Source organism: Asterias rubens, chromosome 12, assembly GCF_902459465.1.
Source record: "Asterias rubens chromosome 12, eAstRub1.3, whole genome shotgun sequence".
Taxonomy (NCBI): Eukaryota; Metazoa; Echinodermata; class Asteroidea; order Forcipulatida; family Asteriidae; genus Asterias; species Asterias rubens.
Window position 1 is genome coordinate 3,956,092 of NC_047073.1, and position 15,496 is coordinate 3,971,587.

Consider the following 15,496-nt stretch of genomic DNA (forward strand, 5'->3'; position numbering starts at 1 on the left):
CTATTTCACGTGTTTTCTGATAATAATTATTATTTAAATTTTGTGTATGGATTTCTGACTGCCGAAAACCGCAACTACTCAAGAAAACAATTTGTATTTCCGTTTTAAAAATGTCAATTGATGTTAGCGTGTCTATACGACACAAAGAAAACCGGATTTACACACGAATTTGAGCAAATATTTAATGCCGAAAGTAAATATTGGTCGCACAATGGAAGATGTATTTTGTTGATAAGGGGCGCAATCACTTCAGAAAAGTAATTGATAACAAATGTAAACATGATGTTTCACATCGTGTTGTGTCGTGTCAATAAGCAAAGGAAGGAAACTACACATGACTAACAGATTATATCAAGCATTGAATAAGTGGGGATTAATTTGACAGGGCAACTTTTTAACAAGTGCAGAAAAGTATGCTTAGCAGAAACAGGCAACCAGCAATTACTTTGCTTTTCATTGTTGTAACTTGTGCCCTAATAATATTCTTTTAAACAAATAAGTTTGTCAAGCGGTATTTTCTGCAGCTTTATGAAATTGGGCCCAGGTGAACAGTAAGGACTGGTAGCCTGTCTAGAATTCTTCATCTTAAACATTAGGCTACCCCCCCCCCCCTAACCCCTCGGAATCTATTCCTGCACAAAACCCATGAAATACAAAACAACAATGTGAGAAAATAAGTCTTGATTTGAGCTAACAGATAACATTCTTGATTCTGCTTCACAAAATGCTGTGTTTTATGACACTGAAATAAGCAAATGCAGCAAAATTAATGTGAACCTTACTTCTTTTTTGTCTACCACAATTAGAGGGACCAGGAAATAAAAACTACCACTAGGCCTACAATAATGACAAGTCAACCAATTCATATTCATGAAATTTCATGTTTTTATTGTTTTAATAAATCTTGTTCACATTGTTGGGTAATGATTTATACATTTTTATTTACACATAGGAAAAACTTAAATTATTTGTTTTAATTAATAACAATAACTAGTTTTCATATAGCGCTTCATCGACCAAGGCAATCTTAAAGCGATTATAAGAAAGGTGTTTGAAGTTTTTGAAATATGGAACCCATTATGTAGTACCTTATAAAAGATTTCATAAGATGCTTCTAAGGTACATTCAGCAGCCACTACCAGAAACACAGGGGCACACCCTTCTCTTGTCGATAAGTGTATGCATTTAATTCTACCTCCTGACAAGGTGTAACTGGGCTCTTTTACAATGGTCAAGTGTCTTGCTTAAAGACGCTGGACACTATTGGTAACTGTCAAAGACCACGGTCCTCTCACTTGTTGTATCTCAACATATTCATAAAATACAAACCTGTGAAAATTTGAGCTCAATCAGTCAACGAAGTTGCGAGATAATAATGAAAGAAAAAACACACTTGTCACACAAAGTTGTGTCTCAGATGCTTGATTTCGAGACCTCAAATTCTAAATTTGAGGTATCAAAATCAAATTCGTGGTAAATTACGTCTTTCTCGGTTAAGTGACAACCAGTTCTTTGTAAAACTACCACTACTCAAAAAGCAATTCACACACGGTGCTACCGCAAACCTCATTTTGAGTAATACGCATGTTTGACTGTAGGGCTAATTCACTATGAGATTCAAAAGATCTCAATTCAATGTTATGAAATTCATATGAACTGTACCTCCTAACACTGAAACTAAAATCTACAAGCAAAAATCCTGGAAAGTATAACAAGTGACTTGGAACACTAATCTTCAAGTATTGAGCATAAAAACATTTTTTTGTTTATTTATCCCCCATGTATAAGAAATCGGTAAAAAACAGTGGAGCCTTGAGAAAATTAAAAACTCCAAGCCTTGAGAAAATTAAAAACTCCAAGCAACCACCTTTCCAAAAGTGTGGCTTAATTATTAAAATATACAACAATGGAACAGCAAACAAACATTAAGATCTAGACAATGTATTTTGCATATCACTCGGGTGGAATTCGAGCCCACGACCATTGTCATTCTTACCACTAGACCACTTGCCCAGTGGCCAAGACATTTGTTTTACCAGTTTTGAGATGAATCTTTCTTCCAGTGTGGTACTCTGGACCTCAAAAAAAGACAAAAGAGTTCCTCAAAAAATGTGGTTCTAAGAATTTTACTTCTGCTTTTGCTTTTTCTTAGCTTCCTGTTCCCTCAAGAACTTCATCCTAAACCCATGCTTCTTAGGATTGATGCCGTACGCCTTGAGTCTAGCATCCGTTACAGACCCCCCTTGTTCTTTCCTCTTTACCGGCCCTTGCTCTTTCCTCTTAGCAGTCCTCCTGTTGCGATTCTTGTTACGAGTCCTGGTAGTCTTAGGGGTTCCACCAGCTCCAGATTTTGAAGATTGGTTGTCGGCTTTTCTATCTGTAGGCTTCTGGACCTTGTTTGATGCGGAAGATACTTTTGATGCTGATTCATGTGTACTCTTCTTGGAGTCAACTTTTGATGGTGTTTGACTTCTCATGCCGCCTTTACTCGACAGTTTCTTAAGATTCTTTATAACTTGAGAGAAGTCTACGTCAGGAGTTGTTGTTTTATTTTGCAAGGACGGTTTCGGTTGAATATTTGTGGCTGGTGAATCTCCTTGTGATCTTTGCTCAACGCTTGGTTTTTCATTATTTGGATTCTCGTTATTTTTAGGTTTTTTCTTCCGCCTTCTCTTCTTTTTGCCGTCTTGTGAATCAGTCTTAACGGCTGAATTCACGTCTAGTTCAGGTACATTGCCCTCAGTCCTTTCACTTGATTGTGATACTGAACCAATTTTTACTCTCTTCGAGCCTTGCTTCATGTCATCATTTTCTGCTTTCCGTTTTGTCTTCGTACCAACTGTACTATTTAAACTGTCATTAGTTTTGGTAGCAGCAGTGGGATTTTCTTTCTTTTCTACAGCTTTAGCGTTCGCTTTTGTCCTAGTTGCAGAGGTGGGATTGCCAGACGCATTCTGCTTGCTGGTAGATGATGGCTTAGACTCTTCAAGCATTTCAGAAGTTGAGGTTTCGACAATCTTCCCTTTTGGATCATCTTCACAATGACTCCTTCTCCGGTTTCGTTTCCTTCTCTTTCTAGTTTGTGGTGTTTCAGACGTCCTTGTCTCACTCTCCCGTGAGACACCAACATCAGTGAGGCTGTCAGTCTTATCTGGAGAGTTGCTTGACGTACTTAAACCACCATCAGTGTCCATCAGGACAACTTTTGGCTGTAATTCCTTTGATTCCGCTTGAATCACTTTGAATTCGGCAGCTTTGATGTTTTGACTTGCTACATCGTCAGGGTTTTCAGGGGCAGGACTCTTCTTTGGATTTATCTTCGGCGTCCTAGTTGAATGATCATCTTCCGTCACCGGATCTAGTATATCTTTACTCTCTAGCTTATGTTGCTTCTTCCCAGACTCGGCAACTGATGTTGGGTTCTTCACAGCTTTCTTCTGTGGGCTCTGTTTCTTTTTCGATTGAGAGTTGGATGACTGACCATCGGGTTTTCCCGCCTTCTGTTTCTTCCTCGGGACCTCCTCTCCGCTGCTGTCACTGTCATTTCTAAAGAACAGAAAAGAAAAGCTCAGTATTTCTGAAACATGATTGGATGCAACCTAGAAATCAGGGCCCAATTTCATGGCTCTGCTTACCCCAAGCAACGAATATGCGCTTGCAGAAGCAGGGAGTTCTCTGTGCTTACGTCAAGGGTATTTCACGAGTTAGCAGGAAATTTTGGCTTAGGCGCGTGCGTACTTCATGTTACCAGGCATTCTACGCTTACACAGCAAGCATAGAAAAATCAGCGCTTGCACTGCAAGTGGAGAATGGTGATTGAAGCACAGAATGTGACAGTTAGTAGTGCAGCGAAATTGAGCCCTGCTTGAGGTAAATTATTTTACATACATCGTCATTCACAGTTAGTAGGGATTTGTGTCTTGCCATAAAAATTTGGTCTACAAAAAGGAATCACAACCCTTTACAAGCAACTTACTGGTCCTCCTGCAGACTGAGGAAGACTCGTTGTTTCTTGGCCTCATTTTTTCCCTTCTTCGCAAATAACCTGACGTCTTTCATTTCCTCTTCCTCAGTTCTGATTCAATAAGAAAAAAAGAAGGAAAAAAATTAGCTGTTGAAGCAATAATCAGGCCTGGTACTCCACAGAGGCAACAAGGCGATTACCTTGGCGCCCCCCTGGTCATTGCCCCTGTTCAAGTAGAAAATCACAATTTCCTCATAGGGTGCCCTTTACAAAAAAGAACATGCCTTGGTGCCCTTGCCCTTTCAATAACGTAGCACACATGCCTGAATAATGGTTTAGTGTCTTGCTAAAGGACACAGGTGTCACGACTAGGGCTCAAACCCACACTCTGCTGATCAGAAACACCAGACCTTGAGGCCAGTGCTCTTAACCGCTAGGGCACGACACGATCAATTATTTACCTGTACTGGCAAGTTTTCTTCAGAGAGGCCCATTGATTGAGTTCTCGTTCTTTGGCTGCTAGGATCTCCTGAGTTGACAGGCCAAAGTCGTTAGCGACAACTTTACGATACTTGAAGCGACACGGTAGATCATCAATCATGTCCTCGTAGTCTAGTCTGTAGAACTCTTCTATATACTCCTCAAACGTTTTATCGTCTGCATAAAAATCAATTTAAAAATATTAAATTTTTATTTTCATTTATTTAATCTGTTTCTGAGGCCAATGTCTCTCAGATAAACTAACTTAATCACTGTACTAGTCAAGAACCCCAGACAATGAAGGAAGTCTCAGTTTTAGGTGGGGGAGGGAAAACCCCCAAACAATATTCCAGGGAAAACCCACATAATCAGGTAGGGACTGAAAACCCAATCCACATAGTGCCCTCCATGGGATTTGAACCATGGTCCCTAGAGGTAGAAGGTGATGCAAGATACAGCTATTCCAACCCGACTGCCACAATTTAAGAATAATTTTACTTCAATTATCAAAGGGTACAAGGCGCTTTAAAGGTAGGGTCATGGATTGGACTACTCCAACAAATTAATGACCACAACATCTTACTAATAATAATAATAATAATAATAACAAATTCTTATATAGCGCATTTCACAATAAACTGTATCAATGCGCTCTACATTAGTCCCCTGGTCATTGGCCCAATAAACATCCCTTTAATCTTTCTTAGCTCCCTGGGGAGTATACAGCCTCAAGCTGCCGTGGCGCTCCGAAGGCTTTTACATTCACAATATCAACCTCTACCCTCGCAGGTACCCATTTATACCCCTGGGTGAAGAGAAGCAATTATAGTAAAGTATCTTGCTCAAGGACACAAGTGTCACGACCGGGATTCGAACCCACACTCCGGTGACTTAGCACCAGAACTTGAATTCGATGCTCTTAACCACTCGGCCGCAACACTCTACAAAGCACTGAAGTATTTCCTAAAATCAACAAGGCCAAGTTTCATGGCTCTGATGACTGTGGAGTTCTGCGCTTACAGTGTTATTTTCCCCTGACAGAGAAGCTGTGAAATTGGGTACTGTGCTTGCTCTAAAGAAGTTTAAACAAACTTTTTGTTTTCACATACTTGGATCAAAGACTGGTTTCTTGGCTTTCAACGCCTCGGTAAACTTGGACATCTTCTTTTTCTTCTTCTTCTTGGAGGAAGATTCAAGGAGCTCTTGCTGAAGGGCTGCTTGTCTCTCTTTGTTGTCTTGCTTGGAGAGGGAGGGGTCGTAGTCTGCATCCATCTACGGACGAAAAAAGTACATAAATCACCAAACTATAATAAGGGCAAAGGAAAAATAAATAACATGTTGCTCGTCTAGACTTTTATTTTTGATCGAGATGACCACCATGTCAAATTTTTGCAAACCGAGGTTGGAAAAACTATGGAAAGCCATAATGTAAAATCAAAAACAAGATAGTCATAGTTTATAGCAACTAAATGATTAATACATACTATCAAATTTTTTTCTTCGTTTTAAATGTTTGTGGTAGGAATGGATTTTCTGGACTCCGACAAGAAGAATTTGTAGATATGTTTTGATTTTTGAAAATATTTAATAACAAATAACCCCAAAAAAATTTGTTACGATTTCCAATATCGGAGGGGGCGGGGACAGGCAATATGTTATTTTCATATATTTGCCTTAACAAGGAACTGTACCAGACATTCAAATTTAATTACAAATTTGACTCACATTGAAGTCTGGATCCTCATAGTCAAGCTCCTCTCCATTTTCATCGTAATATTCTTCGTCTCCGTAGTCTTCACCTTTCCAATTGTCCCAGTTTTCTACAATCAAAAATGAATAAAAACAATTTTCATGTTTTACATTGATAAAGCAGACATTTGAAAGTCGTAGAGTCAATGTATAGTATGCTTTACACGCACTTTCACTGCAACATGGCTTGTACGTTGGGCAGAGGGCATTGAAGACTTGAAACGGACAAATTTGCCCTACACGAAAAATCACATACTACTGTGGAAATGCTAAATTGCGAAGAGATTTTTAACCGGAATGCTATTTGAACTTGCTTATAATGTGTTTGTTTGTCATTAAACTGAAATTTTTACGTGTTGGCACTTCTGAATTGTTCGTGAGTATCAATCAAAAGATTGTAATACAACAAAGTGTCTATACAAAACGGAGCTTCAACAAATAACATCACATGAGTGATGACGTCATTAAGTTTTTTTATTTTTTTATTCTGAAAAGCACCAGACGAGGTTATCGAAAATAATAAGTTTTTTTTCTACGATTAAAACCTTTTCAGTCTCATGAGACCCCATGTTCGATTGAACCCATTTTAATTTAATTTCAGTAAAGATCACTTGTCCAAGCTAGTCTTTAAAGAAACTGGACACTTTTGGTAATTGTCAAAGATGAGTCTTCTCACTTGGTGTATCCCAACATATGCATAAAATTACAAACCTGTGAAAATTTTAGCTGAATTGATCGTCGAAGTTGCAAGATAAGAATGAAATAAAAAAAACACCCTTGTCACATGAAGTTGTGTGCTTTCAGATGCTTGATTACGAGACCTCAAATTCTAATTCTGAGGTCTCGTAATCAAATTCATGGAAAATTACTTCTTTCTTGAAAACTACGTTACTTCAGAGGGAGCCGTTTCTCACAATGTTTTATACTATCAACAGCTCCCCATTACTCGTTACCAGGTAAGTTTTTATGCTAATAATTATTTTGAGTAACTACCAATAGTGTCCACTGCCTTTAAAGTTTTGTATTTATTTCAGAGTGTTGTATTCATTTAAAACAAATTCCTTAAATACAAAAAATGAATGTTGCTAACCTTCCTCCCAGTCCTCATGTTCAAATTCTGGTTTGGTGTCTTCCCCTTCCTGCATGTCATACTGCTCATCAAATATTTTCTGTAACAGATTTTTTTAAAATAGATTGTTCAGATCTCGCAAAAATTGCAACCACAGGCAAATATAACCAATTGATACTGGTCCTCTGCCAGGCTTTGGATTGATGATACCCAAACATACATCCGTATGGACTGTAAAAGGGGTAACCCTGTTTCAGCCCTAGGAGTAGGTGGCAACGGCCTCTGGAATAAAATAATTGTAGCCCACACCTTGAAGTGGCCTTCAGGCCTCGTGTGTCAGGCAACTTGCATAAAAAAAAATCTTTAAAAAAATCAGGAATGACAAAGACAAGAATTGGTGTTACAGTACATGTACATCCATACAGTGATGTTTTATACTTATACGTGTAAGTAGAATTTGACTGTGAAATGAGTGCAAGATCAACGGTACATCCATACCACGCTACCGTCAAAATATTCTCTGGCGTGTTTCCTGAGCCTCCAGTGTAACGCCAGATGTTCTGGCTACCTATCGATGTGCAGCTCAATGAAATTGGGCCAAGCTTACCTTCATAGCCTTGTCATGCTCCTCAGGATTGAAATCTCCTTCTAAGTCGACGTCTTCAATCCCAACAGTGTCGTTTCCAGTCACCTGACGTAACTTCTCTAGCTTCTCCATTATCTCCTGTTTCTTAAGATTCTTCAGTTGCTTCAGTTCCTCTTTCTTGTGCTCTTTCTCCTGCGAGGTGGTAAGAATAGAGGGTTAGAGATAAGGAGAGGATTAAGGGATCATAAGGAGGATTAGGGATCAGGGAGAAGGTGGAGATATGACCAAGTGTCTTCAAAGACACTGGACACTATTGGTAATAACTCAAAATAATTATGAGCGTAAAACCTTACTTGGAAACGAGTAAAGGGGAGAGGTTGATAGAATAAAACAATGTGAGAAACGGCTCCCTCTGAGGTAACGTAGTTTTCGAGAAAGAAGTAATTTTCCGCGAATTAGATTTCGAGACCTCAGATTTAGAATTTGAGGTCTCAAAATCAAGCATCTGAAAGCACACAACTTCGTGTGACAAGGTGTTCTTTTCTTTCATTATTATCTCGCAACTTCGAGGACCAATTGAGCTCAAATTTTCCCAGGTTGGTTATTTTGTGCATAATGTTGAGATACACCAAGTGAGAAGACTGGTCTTTGACAATAATCAAAAGTGTCCAGGGTCTATAAGAGAATTCAAAAGCCTTGATTGGTGATGTCAAAAGTAGTTGTTGACTACATGCAGAGATCAAAACTGCATTCCCGGGCCTCTGTTTCACAAAACACCTAGATTCACCTAAAGCAAATAATGACACGCAGTTTCCTCAAAGAATCTTTGAAGGAAATGAGGGACCTACCTGACCCTTGCGTTCCTTCCTCTCTTGTCTCTTAACTGCTCTTTTGTTATCCTTAGTCCTCACTGAATCTGCCATCGTACGTGGGTAGCGTTTGATCTGATTATTAAAAACAAAAATGTAAATGAATGCAGGAGGTATTGTAAACAGTGCTCGTTGGTAAATAACACATCTTATATATGGGATTTAAGGCATTGCATTGTTAGGTATCAAATATTTATTTGGTTTGCGGTAACACCACGTGTGTACCTACTTGCACGCTACGTGAAAATGAGTCAGATGTTGACAATTTCAAGGATTGAGTTATATGCATGGCTGGAAAGAAAACACCAACAGCAGTAGTTTGGTATATGTCTTAGCTTTGGGGTGTATTGCGTTGCTGAGTTACTCCCGTTTGAAATTAGCCAATGCATCATTTTTTCTGAAAAAAGAATTACAAGTAAAGTGATGTTTTCAACTACCATTTCGCGCAAAAGGATACAAATGAGACATCAAAAAATTGTTGTATTCATAGCTTTATTGCCTAAAAGTAAGTGTTCTAAAGGTTAACCATGCAAATATAGATTTTTTTTTTCTCCCCACATTAAACTGTCCTTTACTTAATATTGCATTAAGCGACATCTGACTCATTTTCCTGTAGCGGGTCACATATATTATGTTTCTTTTGAGAAAACTCCTGATGATGGCAAGAGCAGGCTAGTTGAAACAAAATCAGACTACAGTTGGAAGAATATTATGCAGGCCTTTTCAAACTAATAACACTTACAAATTCTGCGTCAGGTTCCTCATAGCGGAAGTTGTACTTCCTCTCAAACTCATCCTGGGTTTCTAGAAGACGCTCCTCCTCGGAGAAATCTGCCTCATCCAGCTCGATAGCAGGCGTTTCCCTAGCAACGGGATAATCAAAACACCTTATGAAGATGCAAATTTACTGTGTTTTTTTTATCTTTGGGATTCAAAGAAAACGTATAACTTTGGATTTTGGAACTGTTAAATTTGTTTGAACCCAATAAATGTAACCTGTAAAATTAAGGTGTGAAAATTTCACTTCATAAGGTGCGAGCATTTTTGAGATATCGCCAAAAATGCGGAGCGGTTATGTCTACGCAGGAAGATTAATCCAGTATTGGAATACACACTCTAAGAAACACATATCTGACAGAAAGTTATCTTAGATTCAAGTTTTGGGGGATAAAGACTAGTATCTAGTCCACAAACCAAGTTACTTTGAAGTGAAATGATTCTAAAAGCATGCTGCGAAAGCTGCTCTACTTCTAATCAGGTAAGTTCTATTGCCATTAATATGAAGAGTGATTACCAAACACACATCTTCTCTTTAAAACATCAAAAGATATCTTCAAATAAATATTTACAGCTTTACATATGTAGAAATAAAATTAGCAACTCACTCATCAGATTCTTGGTCTTTGTAACCTTTGTTCAGAATGAAGTCCCTCAGGAATTTCTCCCCTTCTTCCAACGATGGATCAGTCCAATATTTTCTCAAAGCATCCTGGACACAAAGAAACACACTATTGGAATTATTCACCGAAATTTGGGCTCAATTGGTCTTCAAAGTTGCAAGAAAATAATGTAAAGAAAAAATACTCTTGTTGCATAGCATCGTGTGTGCTTTCAGATGCCTGAGACATGAGAACCTTTATCAGATTCAAACTTAAGGCCCGGTCCCACTGCAGCGATAACGAGAACGATAACGATAAGGACGCAAGAAACGCATTCTATTGGTTGAATGAGCGTGTGCGTACTCTGCGTGGAGCAATTCAACCGATAGAACGTGTTCTCTTTCCGTCGTGATCGTTATCGTTCTCGTTATCGCTGCAGTATGACTCGGCCTTTACACTATTCTTTACCATTTAAGTTTGTATGGTCATTAACTTGTAGAGTAACTACCAATAGTGTACCCTGCCTTTTTGTATTGGGACAACTTACCAGTTCAGCAGCATCTTGAGCCTGGTCCACGTCTTCCACTTGTTCTTTCTTACCCTTCATCCACTGGATATATTCCTCCTCTTCCTCTTTCTTAAGAAAAAAAAAAAAAAACAAAAAACAACAAAGATAAATAACGCAGAAAAAGAACACTGTTTTGTGGTCGAGCGGATAAGAACACCAGACAAAGCTCTGGTGTTTCTGATCATCAGAGTGTAGGTACGAGTGTAGTCATGACACTTTTGTCCTTAATTAAAACACTTAAAACCATTATTGCTCTGTCCCTAATATGGGAAGTAAAGCCCTTGGTCCCATGTGTCGTACAATGCATGTACAAAAAACCCAGTGCACTAATATTGTGAAGAGAAGGGGTTCGCCCCCTTACTCCTGGTCTAATTGTCTGCAGTTCGTGCCACATCACCTTGTAAAAAGTTACATGGTGCTACGCAAAAAGGAGATGTAGGTCTCATAATTCAAACGTAGTCCCACATACCTTGCAGGAAAACACTGTTTGTTAAAGCGCCTTGAGCCTCACTGCGTTACCAATATGCGCGCTATATAAGAAGCCACAATTGTTAATGACACTAAGCTGGGATTGTAATACAATGATTTCATGCAGTACCTTTTCTTTCTTTGTCTTCTCCTTCTTCTTTAAGAGGGTGTCATCGTCACTGTCGTCTTCACCACTGCTTAGTAACGCCTTCTGGAAGCTGTAAAAACAAGAAAATTATCATCATTTGTTTCTGCCACAACCACCTCAAACAGGAAACATAGTGCGTTTCCCACCCTTGCTGGAATCCAGCTCAACCAATTGTCATCTAGTGTTACCCAATGCACAAAACACCCCTGGACACAAAATCTCAACTTAATCTCAAGCCATCCAGTGCAACCCACTATCCAGTATTATTGGCAACCAAGTTACACCCAGTGCACAAAAACAACCACTGTACAAACCGAGCTCAACCCAGTGCCAGCCAGTGTTATCCAGTGCAACCCATAAATAAGTATACATGAACAAGCCAGCTCAACTCAGTGCAACCTATAATCTACATAGTGCACAAAACAACCACTAAACAAACCCAACTCAACCCATCATCGACTATACAAAACAAGCCAGCTCAACCCAGCATTACCCAGTGCAACCCACTATCCACCCTACCTCTTCTTGATCATGTCTTGCTCCTGTACATATGTTGGAGATGCTGATCTCTCAAACCACTCATCCCTTCTATCTTACACATCCTCTTCCTCGTCTCTGTGGTGCCAGTGATTGTTACCTAGTGCAACCCATAATGACTACACATATCATGCCAGCTCAACCCAGCATTACCCAGTGCAACCCACTATCCACCCCACCTCTTCTTGATCATGTCTTGCTCCTGTACATATGTTGGAGATGCTGATCTCTCAAACCACTCATCCCTTCTATCTTCCCCCATCCTCTTCCTCGTCTCTGTGGTGACAGTGATTGTTACCCAGTGCAACCCATAATGACTACACATATCATGCCAGCTCAACCCAGCATTACCCAGTGCAACCCACTATCCACCCTACCTCTTCTTGATCATGTCTTGCTCCTGTACATATGTTGGGGATGCTGATCTCTCAAACCACTCATCCCTTCTATCTTCCACATCCTCTTCCTCATCGCTGTAGTGTCCTCCTTTCTCTGTGATGATCTTCCTCTCATAGTCCTTCAGGAACACTGGTTTATCCTCTTTTGCCTTCTTCACTTTTTGTTTCTTCTTCTTGTTCTTGGTGGATGTGGCATCTTCATCGGAGTCGTCTGATGATTCCTCCGACGATTCTACATTAAAGCGAAAGATTGAATTTATACAATAGTACGCAGAAAAGGTTTCAGGAGTCATTAAAGAACATGAGCAGATGTGATACTTCATGAGGCAACTTGAAATCTTCCAATAGAAAATGAAAATTTCCTCACAGAGGTGCCCTTAGGTTCACCAAGGAGAAACTAAAGGATAAAAAAAGGAAGAATCAGGTCTACTTAAGAAACTTGTAAGCCACAACTAAGGTGGGCAACCGCTGCGGTCCCCAGGCTTTTTCGCACTCAATATCAACCTCTACCCTTGCAGGTACCCCTTTTAAAGGCAGTGGACACTATTGGCAATTACTCAAAATAATTATTGGCATAAAACCTTTCTTGGTGACGAGCAATGGGGAGAGGTTGATGGTAGGAAACATTGTGAGAAACGGCTCCCTCTGAAGTGCCATAGTTTGCGAGAAAGAAGTATTTTTCCACGAATTTGATTTCGAGACTGCAGATTTAGAACTTGAGGTCTTGAAATCAACCATCTAAACGCACACAACTTTGTGTGACAAAGGTTATTTTTCTTTCATTATTATCTCGCAACTTCGATGACCGATTGAGCTCAAATTTTCACAGGTTTGTTATTTTATGCATATGTTGAGATATACCAAATGTGAAGGCTAGTCTTTGACAATTACCAATAGTGTCCACTGCCTTTAAACACCCCTGGGTGAAAAGAACAATGCGACTCAATCTTTAAGCAGTCATCAACCAACCTTCATGAAAGAATGTAGCTTCCTTATTGTAGATCCTGGGATCTTTGCTCTTAACGTATGAAAGCATCTTCAAGAAATCTTTCTCTACCAGTGAGGTAAGACCCTGTGGATGAAACCAAAACAAAAGTAAAGTCTTTTCCGAGCCAATATTGATCATCAGGCCGATGTTTATATATCAAGTTTCATTGGCATGAAAAAAATTACTGAGAATTGTTTCCAAAATGGTCAGAAACATTTGAGGGGGAAACAGGTCGCTAAGGTACTTTAGTTTTATCACCGAGGTTAAAGGTCATAAAGGAGTTGGAGTACCTCAGCATCTTCATCTTCTTCCTCTGAAGAACTTGAGGAGTCATCTTCTGGATTCTCTCCATAACGATCTTTCACTAGAATTAGAAGAGTAAACAAGTAAATAATGAATTAAATTCCAATGAAAAACTTTATTAGTCGTGACTGAAATTTAGTTTACATTTTTTCAAAATGAATATCAATAATACTAATCTAAAAATTTAACCATATGATGGCTAACAAACGCGGCCAATAATTCTCAGTGATGATATTGATAGCTTTTTGTTTTTTTATTACTTGCAAAGACATTCAATTTAAAGTTATAATCAATTATTATGAAGGCAATATTATTTGAAATCAACATATATTATAAAATTATTTGAAAATTTTAAGAACATCAATCTAAACAATCTGATCAAACGGTAGATCTTTCTTGTTGATCTTCATTTGTACCCAAACAAACATAATAATATAATAATAAAACCATTCTTATATAGCGCATATCACCGTGAGGTCCCTAGGCGCTGTAAAAGGAAACCAACAATTATTGAACGTAAACACATGTTTTTAACTGGGTTTTGAATTGTCCTGATGTCTCAGCCTGTCGACATGCACAGGGCACTGGGTACTGCAAATGACGCTGTGCATACCAAGGAAAACTTTCCAAATTTGTGTTGAGCCAGTGCAGTGCCACTACTTTTTCAATCATTTTTACAAAGAGGAATATTTCATTTAATTTTGTTTACAGTTGTTGTGAGTAAGTAAAGATTTTTTTAAAAATTCCTTTTAACGAATGGAACTTGTCCAATTCCCGATACAAAAAGAAAGGAACCTTGTCGTCATGTACTTGTATAGATGTATGTATTGTTATGTGATTGTAAACTCTCGCTATCCGGTAAATTAAGTGTTGGATGGCATTTTTAAATGGAGCCGTTAAATATATGCACAAGAGTCATATGCACCCAAATCATTTTCAAACTGTTGAAAAAATTGTATTTTTAATTGTAAAAAAAGTTTTCATTGTAATTTTTTTTAATTGTTGTTCTGCTGCATATCTTAATCATGCACAAACACACAGTCACTGACGGGTCGCCCTTCAAAGTTCAATACCGACAACTCACGACCCCTCACAACAAAAATTTTTAAATGCACTTTAACAGAACATTTGAACATAAGTCAACTGTTAAATATATGCACAAGAGTTATAATAATATGCACCCAAATCGTTTTCAAACTGTTGAAAAAAATTGTATTTTTAATTTAGTAACAAACGGAAATATCCGCCATGTTGTCTTTCGACGCATTTGGACGATTCCATTACACTTCAGGGGTGATACAATATGCAAGATGATTCTCTCATCATGGAGTTAAAAAAATTTGTATTACTTATAAATCTCCCCTTTTTACTTCAAATTCCTGACTGGCGGCCTAGTTACTAACATTTAACTAAAAAGAAAAAAACAGCAGCTAAATAAAACCAAAAAGAACAAAATACAACTCAGCCCTCAGAAATTGTTGTCGTGAGTTATCGTGAGGGGGTGTCGGTATTTAGTGCGACCGTCACTGACCACTGACTGAGTCAGTCATTGCAAATCCAATTGCATTTGCAATGCAATGCAATTGCAATGCAACTCAGGCAGTCATCAAATCGGCCGTTTTTTCACTATTTTAATTCAGTCACGGGTTTATAGTTTTTTTGATATAAGCGCACACAATGACAGATTACTTACATTTTTGAATCTCTTCTTTTCTTCGCCATTTATTGTAATTTTCAGCAAATTTTGTGTTGATGCGAAACTCCAAATCGTCCTCACTGCCCGACATGCTGGATTTTTAGTTAGTCTGATACCGGTGCAACGTATACGCACAACATCTATGCTTTGAGTCGGATATCAGACACTTACTTTGAGCTGGTAAACGGGGATGAACGTTGTGAAAAGGCACGCCATTACCGAGTACCATGAAACAAAATGGCTGCGCCCATGAGAAAGTTTTTTTGAACAGGTAAAATGTCGAATTAATTCAAG

General features: G+C 38.6%; 1 protein-coding gene across 1 annotated transcript; it reads right to left on the bottom strand.

Annotated features, from left to right (window-relative positions):
* Positions 1 to 1,847: 1,847 nt before the first annotated feature.
* LOC117297693 (protein KRI1 homolog) lies at positions 1,848 to 15,293 on the bottom strand. Its single transcript, XM_033780840.1, has 16 exons — positions 15,200 to 15,293; positions 13,494 to 13,567; positions 13,185 to 13,287; positions 12,195 to 12,447; positions 11,263 to 11,350; positions 10,644 to 10,733; positions 10,103 to 10,206; positions 9,460 to 9,580; positions 8,697 to 8,792; positions 7,870 to 8,040; positions 7,284 to 7,362; positions 6,170 to 6,264; positions 5,554 to 5,716; positions 4,426 to 4,621; positions 3,977 to 4,075; positions 1,848 to 3,546 (listed from the first exon to the last, which is right to left on the bottom strand). Exons 1-16 carry the CDS (start codon positions 15,291 to 15,293, stop codon positions 2,127 to 2,129), a joined length of 3,246 nt encoding a protein of 1,081 aa, XP_033636731.1. The 3' UTR covers positions 1,848 to 2,126.
* Positions 15,294 to 15,496: the final 203 nt, after the last annotated feature.